Consider the following 15,562-nt stretch of genomic DNA (forward strand, 5'->3'; position numbering starts at 1 on the left):
TTCAAAAGCACATGAAAATTGTTTCTTGTCTTATTTACTGAAAAAATGTTCTTTTTTAAAAACACTTAATACCAAATATAAATAAATATTTTCCAAGTTTTCATCTTACTATAGTCTTTAGGGTTTGTTTTTTTTTTTTAAGATTTTTTATTTATTCATGAGAGACACACACAGAGAGAGAGAGAGGCAGAGACACAGGCAGTGAGAGGAGCAGGCTCTATGCAGGGAGCCCGATGCGGGATTTGATCCCAGGTCTCCAGGATCACACCCTGGGCTGAAGGCAGGTGCTAAACCGCTGAGCCACCCAGGGATCCCCAGGGTTCTTTGTTTTTTTGGTTTTTTTTTTTTTTAGTATTTTATTTATTTATTCATGAGAAACACAGAGAGAGAGGCAGAGACACAGGCAGGGGGGGAAGCAGGCTCCATGCAGGGAGCCCGATGTGGGACTCGATCCTGGGTCTCCAGGATCAGGCCCTGGGCCAAAGGCAGCGCTAAACCGCTGGGCCACCGGGCTGCCCTGGGTTCTTTGTTTTTAATTAATACATTAAGCATAACCTTAAACTAAGAGATAACTTCTTCCTTAGTACCTCTCAAGACAGTATTAATTATTCTAGAGATAGCTACTTTTATCTACCAGGAAAGTATAGTTAACCAGGATATATGCACCAAGAAGTCATTAAAGTAATTTTTAAATCTACCTAAAAAATATGGAGAGAATATACTAAGTATACAAAGTTCAGTGAAATCTTAAGGTTTTTTTTGTTTTTGTTTTTTAAGATTTTATTTATTTGAGAGAGAGAGAACACAACCAGGGGGAGTGGCAGAGAGAGAGGGAGAAGCAGGCTCCTCACTAAGCAGGGAGTCCAATGTGGGGCTTGGTCCCTAGACTCCGAGATCATAACCTGAGCCAAAGCAGATGCTTAACCAACTGAGCCACTCAGGTGCCCCTTGAGTTCTTTTCTACAACGTTATCCTGAGAACTGCTAAAATACACCCCCCCCTTTTTTTTTAAGATTTTATTTATTTATTCATGAGAGACACAGAGAGAGAGAGGCAGAGACACAGGCAAAGGGAGAAGCAGGCCTCATGCAGGGAGCCCGATGTGGAACTCGATCCCAGGACCTGGGGATCACACCCTGGGCCGAAGGCAGGCACTAAACCGCTGAGCCACCCAAGGACCCCCTAAAATACCCCAATTTAGTGACTTTGTTGGATTTTCTTTTTTTTACTTATACAGAGTTTGAACATGGGTAAATTGGCTAATTAATAACATGACTTGTACTCGTAGCTATAATCAGAACCAACAAGGTCCAACAAGGCTTTCTCTCTAATAAGAGAGTAATACTAATCCTGTTTAGCTTAAGTCATTCACTGTGTATAGATTGGTTAAGTTTGTCTGATTCAGTATTTTCAGAAATGATTCCTTGCTGAAAGCTTGGGTTTTTGTTTTTGTTTTTTTTAAGAAACAAAAAATTTGGCACTATATGAAGAAAATCTAAATTTCCATTTCATTTATGGGCCCTTGTTTTATTCTTCAGTCTGAGATGATATTTTTTCTGAGTTAACTTTTTAGGTTCCTCGTGTACCAATGCACACACTTGCCATGGTTGTACCTCCCCAGGAACCTGACAGAACATCACAGGAGAGCTCTCCTGCCCTTTTAGGGGTACAAAAAGGTTAGTTATTGAATTATTTTCTTTAAAATGGGTATTCTATATAATTAATGAATTCATAAAAGTACTTAATGGTATACAGTTATTGTGTATCTAGGATTAATTGAGGTAGGTATTTCTGACAAATGCTAATAGTCTTACAGACTATTTATAAAAGAAAGGAGATAAAAACCAGGAAAAATTACTTGACTTTTAATTTTCTTGTTAACATACTTCTAGGTGTAGTTTTCATCTGGCACAGATAAAAATACTTAAAAAGCATATCAAGTGTGGATTATATTATAGCAGCAAAAAATTATCAGATACTCATTTTCCACTTGACAGTTCTCTCGTTAAACAGTAGTACAATATGAGGAATGAAAATGTATACTGTCTAGTTAAATCTCAGTAGCATTGATGCAACTCATGGAGTTAGAAATTTAAGAATTATATTTAGTTTCTTTCATATAATGCTGAATATGATGATGGCCTAACATCTGTCATTATGTGAACCTGGACAAATAACTGTCAAAAAGTATATAAATAATATCCAAGTGAATATTAAGAAGAAGCTTGAAACTTAAAGCTCAAGTTTATAAGCTTCAATATTTTCCTACTTCTTCACTTGTAAATATAAAGTACCTTCATTTGATAATCATGTATAGTTGTCCTGTCTGAGTTCTGGGATATAAAATAGGTAATATGTATGGTATCAAAAACCAAATAAAAACAAATTTATGAGCATATTTCATTCAGTATATTAAAAACCAAGCTCTAGATGTTTGAAATCACAATGAGGTGTGTATGTATACTAATAGTATCTCTAATATTTTAATTTAAGAAAAGTTGATTATTGTTGACTATTATAACAGCAAGCAGAAGTTTCTTTTTAATTATGTTAATTTGAGTAATTTAGAGTATTGAGGGGCTTGACCAAGGGCTACTTCATTTCTAAGCTATTAATTTCAGCGATAAAATATATATAATCTCTCTGACTTAAGCTAATAATTGAGCTTTCCATTGGACACCTAGCTATTCAAATTCTTCAGAAAATAAAGACTGCTGTTTTGAATTTTAACAAGTCAAAAGCAAATTAACCATGTACTTGTTAAGGAATCTAAGCATCCTAACTGACTTTACTATTTGTAAAATATTTAAACCTAATGTCTCTGGTTTTGTTGGTTTTTTGTTTGGCTATACATTATAGAGAGCTGTAGTAACTTTGGCTAGGGAAATTCAGTACTAAATAAAAATATATTAATGACAGAGCCACAAAATAATCAAGAAATAAGCGAGGAAGGACATGGAGTGTGTGCAGAGAAGAAGTAAAATGCTTTGAATTTAGGTTTAATAGACCTAAGTTTATTAAATCTAACAAATGTTTAGGTAGGGTTTCTTTAAGTTGATGCTTAAGTGAATAATCATATTTTTTTCTGAAATACCTTCTTATGCTGGATATCTACTTGTTTTCTTCACTTTGATGTTTTATTACTTACCAAATAGCATAAAAATGAACTAACCTTTTAAGGAATCTTTCATTTTACTAAATTATAAGAGAAGGAAAAAATAAACACTTGTATTTCACTCTTGGATACTTGCTATTGCCAGATGCCACATGATATTGCCAACCTAATATTTTTTAATGTAGGATCAAAGTGTGGTGATGCACTGTATTAAAATGTTATTTAAAAAAATAAAAATAAAAAATGTTATTTTAGTATAAATCATGTGCATCATAGAATATTATATCACTATGAATTAGGAAAAATTAGCTGATGATATATGTACACCCTGAATTACCCAAGTAGATAGAAAAATGTATCTTAAATTATAAAAGCTATAATATTTCTTTTTCCTCCTTAAACTGGATTTTTCTCCTTAAAACTTCTTATTTTTGTCTCTAAAAAAGTTTCTTTGAATGATGAAATCTCTGTTTACCCTGTTGTTTTTGTTTCTTCTAAATCTGTAGATTATATCTGTGTTGCAGATGCGATTAGGGATGGAGTTCTTATTCTCTAGGACTCTTCTTTCTTAGCAATCATCTTTTAAGTTAGAACATTTTGCTTCTGCTTGACATCTTTTTATTATTTGTATCTGTATCCTTTTAAAATATATTCATGCCCATAAAACTTACCTAGGTATTCGGGTGCATCGGTGGCTCAGTGGTTGAGCGTCTGACTGTGGCTCGGGTAATGGTCCTGGGGTCCTGGGTTTGAGTACCGCATCAGGTTCCCCAGAGGGAACCTACTTCTCCCTCTGCCTATGTCTCTGCCTCTCTCTGTGTGTCACTCATGAATAAATAAATAAAACCTAAAAAAAAAAAACTTACCTAGGTATTTTATATATATACTACCCTGATATTCTTTCCTTTCATCATCTATGTGCACCATTTGTTCCATCCATTTTGATCCATGTTCTCCTGATATAGGCAGCTAATCTCACTTGTCCTCTGTTGGTTTTCAAAGGATTCGACATTCTAGGTGATATCTGTCAGAGGCCACAAGATCACCTCTATAGACAAAAGGTGAAACCAGGTGATAGTGATATGCTCAGTTTTCTAGCATTGTTTAGCTCTAACTATAGTTTGAACATTTATTGGGAAAGGATAAGTAATATCAACTTTAATGCCTTTCCAAATCAATTTTGTAAATTTGTCCATTAAAGCCACTGTTATATCTAATTTGTTGTAACTGGTTCTACAGAGATTATAAAAGTTAGGACTCATGATTATCCTCTCCAGGTTGTGCAACTTAGAATTAATCCATTGGAAAACATTAAAATGATGTCAGGATAAACACAACACATCTGTGTGTGTACCTCAAGGGCTCTTGAGGAGTAATTTCTTTTCTCTGGAATACTACAGCTCTTTATTGGATCTTCCTTCTGACTCTGGTCAAGCCTGCCCCTTCCCTTCCCTTTGGACTTCAAGTGTAGAAAGTTGAATTAATCTTACTTCCCCTTGAGACAATCATTCTATTGTGTTTAATGTGAATTCTTTTGTTCTTATAAGTTCTTATAAAATGTTTACTGCTTTGTGTGTATTTTTAATTTACATGAATGGTATTGTGCTATAGATCATGTTTTGTTTTTTTACTTTTTTCACTCAACACTGTTTTACAGATCTATCCATGTGTCTACCTCTAGATTGTTTCTCCTAGTAGCATAGTGCTTCATCCTGTATATCTTCCATTTTTTACTTGTTTTTTTCCAGTGATGGTTATCCAAATTGTTTCTCATTTCCTACCACCACAGACAATGCTGTGATGAAAATCCTGGTACAGTCCTCTTAAGGATCTGTGTGAGAATCTCTTTGGTCTAAAATCAGGGTCATTATTACTTGTCCTACAGGGTGCCTAGGTGACTCAGTCAGTTAAGCATCCAACTCTTTGATTCCAGCTCAGGTCATGATTCACAGCGTTGTGAGATTGCGCCTCATGGCCAGGGGCTCTGTGCTCAGTGGGGAGTCTGCTTGAGAGGTTTCTCTCTACTTCTCCCTTTGTCGTCCACCCTCCCCCTGGCATTTGCGCTCTCTAAAATAAGAAATAAATAAATCTTTAAAAAAAAGAAGATTTACCTGTCATAGGAATGCATAATATTTATCTGACAGAGTGCCACAAATTGCTTACTAGGATGGCTATAGCAGTTTATATTCCCACTAGCAACGCATTAGAGTTCCCATGTTATCCATATTATACAGCCTCTGTTCCATTTCCAAGCCTGCCAACCCTTGGCTTTATCCTTGTATTGGGTTTTGTACATCTCCCCTTTTAGACTGTAAGCTCCTCAAGGGCAGGGTTTATATCGCTTGTCTTTGTATGGTTCACTATGCCTTGTTTGTACTAGTTGTTCAAATATTTGTCAAATAAATTAATGAGTGCCAGGCTAAGAATTCAAATTATTCTGAAGACAAAGAAAATTATTAAGAATTTTTTTAAGAGAGAAATTGCAATTAACAAGGATGTTTAAAAAATTAATGAAGAAGTAGTATCCTAGAATGGTTGGGAAAAGATTGAAAACAAATTTGAGGGGATCCCTGGATGGCGCAGCGGTTTAGCGCCTGCCTTTGGCCCAGGGCGCGATCCTGGAGACCCGGGATCGAGTCCCACATCGGGCTCCTGGTGATGGAGCCTGCTTCTCCCTCTGCCTATGTCTCTGCCCCTCTCTCTCTCTCTGTGTGACTATCATAAATAAATAAAAAAATTTTAAAAAAAAGAAAACAAATTTGAATATAAACCAAGAATTAAATTAATATGCTACTTTCTATCCCAGAATTGTTTATTGGAGTAGGTAACATGAAAAGTTCTCATTTTTCTATCAAATCAGTAAAATTATATAGGAATTGTGTACAGTGAATGAAATTGAGAGTTCCTCTGAAAATTTTACTGCTAATATTCTCTAGTTTAGCAGATTTCTATTATGTAATCATGCTTCTATGAATTTACATATGTCCAAATGTAATGTCTTTTAACCTAGAAGATTTACAGTAAAAGGCAGAAGGTTCAGTTAATGCTTTGGCGTGTTAACACAAATGCTCTGTCTTTGAATGCTTTTGGTTATCCTTCCTGTGTTAAAGATGTATAGCATGCCTGTACTTTGGGAAATTTTAAGACAGAAATTTAGGCATAAAGGAAAAATGAGTCATTTCTAGGCCAGTGGTTTTCATTTTTGACTGTGACCACAGTAAGAAATATTTTGTATTGAAACTCAGAACACAGTAGACATCTATTTATCCAAATACAAATTCCATTAGATAATATATATGCTACTACACTTGTCCTGTGTTATTTTCAACTGTACTTCATCAACCTTTTTTTTCCACTTAAGACCCAGTTCAGAGTGTTGTTTAAAAATCATTCTAGTAAGATGCTGTTTGGTGATGTAAGAAAGCAAGGGGATTGTGGAACAATTTTTAAATTTCCTTAGACAAAAATAAGTGAGGAAATGAGAAACCAAATCTATATCTATCCATATGTTGTATATTTTTCCCTTTGGCCATTATTTTTTTATTGCACAGTATACTAATTAGACATAAAAATGTCTAATGATGGAATTAAACTGGTTTTAATAGTAAATTCAATTTTTGACAGGTATATGTCCACCTCATTCCCTCACTGTGCATAAAATAAAGGCTATATTCTAAGCTGTCTCTACGTCATTGTTTCCTATGACAGACTTTTTAATTTTATTTAATGGAGGAAAAGGGAAAGCTGAGAAAGTAGAATAAACACTAGACCAAAGAGTAAGGCCTTACCTATATTTGTAAATAGTACTTTATAATGTCTCTCCATGCTACTAGTATAGATTTATTTGTATATAACAATGGGATATGTTTTAAAAAGCTGGAATTCTTATATTCTGGCATCTTATACTACTGCCTTCCCTTCTAAACACTGAAGGTGTTGCTTTAGCTTCTAGGAGTAATTAGGTGACAAAAATTATTTCTTTTTACCAAATTGTTTTTTTTTTCTTGATTTATAGCTTATATTAGTGCTTTAATGTGTAGCTGTACAATCCCACTAACTCCATGATTATAGATACTCACCCATTGGCTCTTTTGGGAAAAACCTCTTTTTGTCCATTATTTTCACCATCCTGTTCTTCCTGCTACACATGTCCTGGCCTTAAAGTCTTTATATTAAGTGGAATAAGTTACCTTTAGTAATCTTGTGCTCTAAGCATAGTGTATTTTATTTGTTAACAAGATAGGGCTTATTCCTATCAGTTACTGTCCTCAAAATTCCAATCTTATTTTGGGTCATACTATTCATAAGATTTTACATCTGATAAGTCCAGTGTGGTCATATAATTATCAGTCAGATTGGTATTGACCTCTTACCTAGTTTTCCTTAATCTTAAATACTAATTAAATAGTAAGTATACTAGCATGTATTAAAATCAATGAACATTTAAAGGAACATTCAGTCTTTGTAGAGGCTGAATTGTCATTGAATTTATTGATTGAAAATTTCTTTGCTGGACTAGCAAAAGAATCTACATTAATCTGCTATTTGTGGCAGTAGATCTCCCTTTTTTTACCTGTTGATTGTTATTAGGTACTTAGAACAAATAAATCATGGATTCCTGGATTCCTGTAAGATCTTATAGAAGTAGTTATTAAATTATCCCACAGGGGTGCCTGGGTGGCTCAGTTGGTTGAGCGTCTGCCTTCAGCTCAGGTTATGATCCTGGAGTCCTAGAATGGAGGCTGCACTGAGCTCCCTGCTCATTGGGAAGTCTGCTCCTCTCCCTCCCTCTACCCTCCCCCATTAGTGTTCTCTCTCCCTCAAATACAAAAATAAAACCTTTTAAAAAATTATCTCACAAATACAACAGCTTCTGTTCTGAAAGAATAATCCGTCCCTTTGCTCAGGTATAAATATGAAACTAAATGTGGGCAATACATTTTGCTTTTGAAGAATAATTAAGTCTCTTAAAGTGATTGCAATAGTTTTGGAACTGTGGCATCCTAACCCTTTTAAAGTCAATATCTAGGAGGAAAACTGTTGGACTTTTTCATTAATATATTACAGATACCTGAGGTACCTGCAGTTTTGACACCTCCTATTCTAGCAAAAACCAAAAACAAAGAACCCATTGAATCTCTGTTTTTCTCTAGTGTTTTCATTACCCTTTTGTAATTTAGAGTATTTTAACATCAAATGGAGGATGACATTTTTCCTTTGGACTTTAGAATCATGTTGAATGCTTTGGATGATCCTATTTTTTAAAATCTTATGTTACCTATGTTATTCATATATGTTGACTACAATTCAGAAGAGTAAACAACTTTTTTACTCAGATCTTTTTTAAAAGTAGCTTTACTATTGTTTAATTTACATACCATACTGTTCCTGCATTTTAAGTGTACAATGCAGTGAGTTTTAGTAAATTTACAGCATTATGTAGCCATCACCACCATCTAGTTTTAAACATTTCTATCACTCTGAAAAGATCTCTCATGCTAGTTTGTAATCAGTCTTCATTCTCAGTACCATAACCCTTGGCAACTACTACTTTCCTCTCTGTCCCTATAGATTTTATATAAATGTTATTACACATTATGTGATCATTTGTGTCTGGCTTCTTTGACTAGCGTAATGTTTTCAAGGTTCATCCACCCTGTAGAACCTATCAGTAGTTTGTTCCTTTTCATTGTTGAATAACCCCAGTTCTTCCTGAACAGGAAAAGTAAGCCTTGTATATTTCCTCCATTTTATGTCCAGATGTTAGGATTGTTAATATTGATAATCATTTTGTCATGAGGGGAGTAACTTAAGTGCGATCCAGAATCTTAAAATAACATACATTTACTTCATTTTTAACATACACTGACAATATGAGAAATCCTGTGTGAGAAGTGATTTTCTCCTCAGTAACACTCATAGTTTTTCTACGTGAAGACTTTATTTAAACTCAGAATAATTGTCCTTTGTGATTTAAGTTTAATGTAGTTTTCAGGTAAAGAAATGTTAAAGACTTATTTAATGGAAAATTTTAGAGGAAATAAACGATTTTACATTGTATTTTAATACAATAAGACAAAGGTTTGGCCGCTTGAAAAATACTTTTCGCTATGTTGATTTATAAGTTAGAGTTTCCTGTAGTGACCTTTATTTGCACAGTTAATATTGTAAGGAAAAAATTGGAATATCTCTAATGACATCCTCAACACATTTTAATTCTGTTTTAGATTTGATATTCTTTAAAAGTCCAATCTAATAAGCAGAATTTTGAGATCCTTTTTCCTCTTTGATTTCCTTTCTCCCTGCCCCACCTTAGTTTCCAAAATCCTCCTATCCTAAAAATTCCATTTTTAATTGAAAAATTTACATTTTTTTAATCAGCAACATCCCAGTGTGTGCTGTGTTTAAATAGATGAGTACAGTCTTTAATCTGCCTCCCACTGGTATGAATCTCTGAACATTCATTTTATAGCATTAGTTATAAGGGTCTGGGGAGGGAGGTCCGTGTGTGTGGGAGGGGGAGCTGATTTTTTTTTTTTTTTTTAGCATGGCACTTTTTCAAACATTTTTCATGTGCTTAGGTACATCCAAGCAGAAGTCCAGTTCCCTGCAGGTAGCAGATCAGGACGTACTGCCACCTTTTCACCCATACCAGCCTTTGGAGTGCATAGTAGAGGAGACTGAAGGCAAGCTGAATGAACTGGGACAAAGAATTAGTGCTATTGAAAAAGCACAGCTTAAGTCACTGGAGTTAATTCAAGGTGAACCTCTGAACAAAGATAAGATAGAAGAACTTAAAAAGAACAGAGAAGAACAAGTTCAGAAGAAGAAGAAAATACTGAAAGAACTACAGAAAGTGGAAAGGCAGTTGCAGATGAAAACACAGCAGCAATTTACCAAAGAATACTTGGAAACCAAAGGTCAGAAAGACACAGTATCTCTACACCAGCAGTGCTCTCATAGAGGAGTCTTCCCAGAAGGGGAAGGAGATGGTAGTCTCCCAGAGGATCATTTATCAGAGTTACCTCAGGTTGACACAATCTTATTTAAAGATAATGATGTTGATGATGAGCAGCAGTCTCCACCATCGGCAGAACAAATTGATTTTGTCCCAGTCCAGCCTTTATCATCTCCACAGTGTAACTTTTCCAGTGACTTAGGTTCTAATGGGACAAATTCTCTTGAACTTCAGAAAGTATCAGGTAATCATCAGATTATAGGACAGCCTCAGATTGCTATTACTGGACATGATCAGGGGCTGTTAGTTCAAGAACCAGACGGACTTATGGTTGCAACTCCAGCCCAGACGCTTACCGACACTCTTGATGACCTGATAGCAGGTGGGTTAAGAAATATATCTGTAATAATTTCTCTTTAATCTGTGTGCTCAACTTCTTTACACGGCCCTCCAAAAACACCAGCGTGGTACTTTTCCATTTCAGAACATCTTTGTGAAATTACCTATTCCTTGAGATATTTTGGAAGTGAATTTAACTAAGCTAGACAGCACTAACACACAAAATCTTGTTTTCCTCTCTTCTTTTTTGTGATTTGCAAAGGCAAAAAATAAAGTGGCCGTGATCTTTTATTTTAGAACTTTGGTATCAAAACCACCCTGTGCAGTACCTGGGTTGCTCAGTTGGTAGAGCATACAATTGTTGCTCTCCAGGTCATGAGTTTGAACCCCACATTGGGTGTGGAGATTATTTTAAAAACCTAATTGAAAAAACCAAAACATCACCCTGTGTTCTGTTTCGGGTAGGAGATCTCAGAGTAGACTTTCTTTTTAGGCTTTAGAGATATTCGTAGAAGATTATACATTAAATTTTCCTGCTAGTGATTTTCCTGTCTAGAAATCATAATTCTAAATTACATTCTCTTTATTTCTGATTTTATTAGATCAATTCAAATATCTCTAATTAAGAGGGATGTTCAGGGAAAACTATAAGCATTCCATGTTCTTGTATATGTGGTTAGAAGATTCAAATTAAATTGAAGTTATCATCAACTAGATGATGATTTAGAGATTGGGATTTTTATATTAATTATCTTGGTTAAAGCACACAGACAGACACAACAGACATACACACAAGAAAAGAACAAAAGAAAGGCCTGATAACCTTGAAGTATATGTTTCTGTTTTATTGTTGTGTGGAAAATTACAACTAGATATGAAATGAGGTGCACAAGTTTACTTTCCCTTTCATTGTCCTTGCAGCAGTGGGAAAACAGTGCAATTAATCATTTACCTTCCTAAAGATGGCTGGTGAATGTATCACCTCCATGAGAGCCCAGTTCAGAAATGCAGCCAGAATGGCTGTTGACAGTGGATGAAGACCAAGAACTAAGATGTAGCTGGAGTGATATTCAAAGGCAGGCCAGTCCTCTGTCTCTTGATTGCAACATTTTTTTCCTTACTGTTGTCTGTTTCCTCTTGTCATATTCTCCTCCCCTCTTCCCATCCCAATTATGCTATCCCAGTTTCCTTCTTTTGTGAGCTTTTAGCCTTCCTAATCTTTACTGAATCTTTAAAAATGTGGAATAAGCTTACTTAAACCAGGAATTTTATTGGGCATTTGTATGACTTGCAATGTTTCTAGAATTGTGATACTGCCTATGAGCCTCCTTTAATAAGTATCACTGTATGGAGGAGGAATACTTAAGGAATTAGATTCTTTATTCTTTAATTTGGATTTTTATATCTTCAGCCCACAGCCGCTTAACTCAAATTAACTTTGTGTTGTTGGTATTGAGAGTTATTATAAATTATGAATGAACTCTTAGAGCTCATTTATATTTCTAATATCTAATCTGGGTAGAAGTAGATATATGAGCATCAGTACAATTATGAATAATAATAATGAAACATAATATAGGAATAACATTTTTAAGATTTATGATGACATAAGTAGCTTTTTTTTTCATAAGTAGCTTTTTAATGTTCCTAATTGAGTACTCAGTTTGCAGTTATGAAACCCACATTACTTTTCAATCTAGTTTTATTGTAACTTAGAACTTGTCTTTTTTTTTTTTTTAAATGCAGAAATCGCTCTAAAAGGAACTTGTAGATGTTAACTTTATGGTAGTGTTTATGGATGGTTCTTGTAGGGGAGGCAAAATTTATTTCATCGAACTATTTGTTACATTGAGATGGTCTTTTATAAAGTTCAAAAAATTTGTTTAAAAACCTCTTTTAATTATATATAGTGAAACTAAGAAAATGTAATTTCTTTTTTTTTTTAAAGATATTTTATTTATTTATTCATGAGAGACACAGAGAGAGGGGCAGAGACATAGGCAGAGGGAGAAGCAGGCTCCTCGCAGGGAGTCCGATGTGGGACTTGATCCTGGGACTCTGGGATCACGCCCTGAGCCAAAGGCAGACACTCAACTGCTGAGCCACCCAGGCATCCCTGAAAATGTAATTTCTATTAGACATTAATGTATAGCGGTAGTTGGCTTATCTTTTTGTACAATATTCCTTTATTAACAAGCTATAATTTATAAATCAGCCAATAACTAAAAAAATTATCTTCATATAAAAAATTTCCACTTTTGTGTTTATCTGTTTTAAAACACATAGCAATAATTAGATTTTCTTTGCTCAAGATGGTTAACTATCTCACTTAAAGTTAAAAAGTTATTTTATTAAGACCAAATTTCTCTTAATTTTCTTTTTCAAAGGTGAAAGAAATTAGACAAGGATGGATTAGGTGAATACCTAATTCTATAATTTCATGATATATTAATATATCAATATTATTGTAGATTAGACCAAAGATGTATTAATTTTGCCCAAATTTAGTTCTCATCCTTCATATTTAATAAAGGAGAGAATACTATACATCTTATACTTTCACTTTAGAGAATATTCATATATAATAGAATAAATTTCACTCTTTAAATATAGGAGTATTTTTTTATTGCTTATTTGTTAAAGTCATGACTTGATTAGCTTATGTAGTATTTTAGTATATAGGCTTTGTGTCATACTTGATATAGTCCCAGACAGAATGTATGTAAACTCTTGATTGGGAGCATGGTTCTTCAGTTCCTTTCTGTGAAGTGAAAGTAAGTTTTGGACTTTTAGAAAGGATCATAATAACAAGTGATTCTCAGTTCAAATGTCTAGAACTAAGGTTGGAAATCTAAAAATATACAAAATAGCTCTGACCTTAAGAGCAGTTCCAGAAACCTCTAGTAAAAAAATTTTATTATTAATATAAAAAGATTGATTAAAAATCAACTCAGTATCAATTTATTCACATTTATTGAGCACTTAACATGTACTAAGTTCTGTGCTTAATGCTTTATGAATGTTATCTCATGGACTATTTATAATAATCTGATAAAATAGGTCCTTTTCCCAGTCTTTTTCTGTTGAAAAACTGAGGCCTATACAAATTGTTGCTAGTAAGTGTCAAGACTGAAACTTGGTTCAGCCATGGGTGGTTTTTTTGTTTGTTTTGTTTTGTTTTTCAGTTCAGCCATGTTTAAGAACCTAAGGTATAGTGTAATATGTATGCATCTAATTCATGTTTAAGTTCTGAATTTATTTTTTTTTTCTGAATTTATTTTAAAGATATTTGTTATTACCTTAGACTGCTAAAAAATATTAACAATTTCCCCTATTGTTTTTCTATTAAGATTTGATATATGTGTAAGGTTTAATATAATTTTGTAGCTAGCACATTCTTACTGTTGTTGGCACCTTAATAGGTTCTCTTAAAACAAATTCTAATTCCAAAGTATCTTTCTTTAAGTAATCCTGTAGTAGCTTAGCAATAAAAAGGTAAATAGGAAACCCTCTTATTTTTGAGGGAATTTGCAATAAAATATCTTCAAATAATTTTTTCTAATAAATGTTAACATTTTATTTATTTAATAAAGTTACTATATACAAAACAGATTATGGTGATTTAATTTACTAGAATCTCACAGCATAGTTTATGTACATCTAGTATCTGAGATTTTTATATGATAAGGTTTATTATTATCTTTTGTATTGCCTACAAAGCCATCTTAAATTTCATAAAGAATTAAGTAGAATATTGCACTTAATTCTTTTATTACCCAATTTTAGGATAGTGCATAAATTTAATTTGAATTACATAGGGCCCTTTGTGGTAGAGATCTGTCATTGTCATTTTCAGAGACATTTCATTCAAAGGTAGAAAACGTTTTAGGACTTTAAAAAAATGTAATAGTGTTGGTACAATTTTATATTAATAAAACCTTTATTCCACATGTATCTTTTAAATCATGCTATTTTCTAGTCTTATCTTTATTTTTGTATGTATTTGATCCTATTAAAGTCACTTTTACGGAATGCTTCTGATTGTCATTATTGCGAGGAGGAAAAATGTTTCTAGGGTAATGTACGAAAATGTACAATAGTTGATGTAACACCACATTTTTGGTCATAGAGCTGTTAAATGCACAGAAATATTTTTTAAAAGCCATGTCTGTAAAGAAGTCTTTTATAGTATCACATCTGGCATAGTACTCTAATCAACTATTTAAAATTTTTAGAATATCTGTTTTTCATAACAAAAAGATAACATGGATAAACAACATTAATAATGATAAAAGTAGTTCCTAGTAAGGTATTTGTTAATAATTACTAGACCATTGTTAAAATCTTACTATTCCAGAGGAGCTACATATTGGTCTTTAGCATCTCATTTTCTAGAGCTGTTTTCCAAACATACCAGCTATTTTGAGGAGGTATAACAAAATACTATCTGCTTTTAATTCAGTGAATGACAAAGATTTTTAAAGCTTTTTTCCATTTTGTGCAGGTTCTTATAGGTGAAACAAATATATAAAATAATAATTCTTATTTGTAACCATGATAGAAGCTACAGAAATTCATATAGACAAAATGATTTTATATATATCAGTGGGGACGAGGATGGTGCAGCTCATATAGAAACACATCTGAACATCTTAAAATTTGTGAGATTATGTAAAGAAGTAGTATACTAAACTTAGTCATTTACACTTGTGAACAGTGTCCTTGATTGGGTTCCAGTCATATAAAAATTCTAGAGACTAAGCATTCTGTAACACTTGAAATGCTTACATTTTCCTTTGAGACCTATGTGTTTTTTTATTTACTTTTAGTCCAGATGAGAGGTTATTGTCATCACTGAAGCTTTGTCTTTTTTTATATTATTAATGATTATGGGTTTTTTTGAGTTTTTTCTTGAGTGAGTAGTAATGTTTGTATTTTTCAATACAGTGAGCAATAGTACTGAAAATCCTATAAAATATCTGATAATTATGCTTAATGAGCACTTAACATGTTCCAAACACTGTGTGTTTTAAATGCTTTTTATACCACCTAGTAGTCAACTCATAAGATTCTTCTGAGAATCTTATCTCCCTTCTGTGGGGCAAACTCTGTCTCTCATGAAACATAAGAAAAACGCAGAGACACAAAGA

The 15,562-nt window shown here is 33.5% G+C and overlaps 1 protein-coding gene across 3 annotated transcripts in view; it reads left to right on the top strand.

Moving 5' to 3' along the window:
* LOC121497121 (ankyrin repeat and KH domain-containing protein 1) overlaps positions 1 to 15,562 on the top strand; it is a 121,247-nt gene that overhangs the window by 76,751 nt on the left and 28,934 nt on the right. For all 3 annotated transcript variants that reach the window (XM_041766270.1, XM_041766272.1, XM_041766271.1), the window contains 2 exons: positions 1,574 to 1,676; positions 9,697 to 10,455. In XM_041766270.1, coding sequence (XP_041622204.1) covers positions 1,574 to 1,676; positions 9,697 to 10,455 — 862 coding nt within the window. The remainder of the gene's footprint in view (positions 1 to 1,573; positions 1,677 to 9,696; positions 10,456 to 15,562) is intronic.

Source organism: Vulpes lagopus, chromosome 8 (assembly GCF_018345385.1).
Source record: "Vulpes lagopus strain Blue_001 chromosome 8, ASM1834538v1, whole genome shotgun sequence".
Taxonomy (NCBI): domain Eukaryota; kingdom Metazoa; phylum Chordata; class Mammalia; order Carnivora; family Canidae; genus Vulpes; species Vulpes lagopus.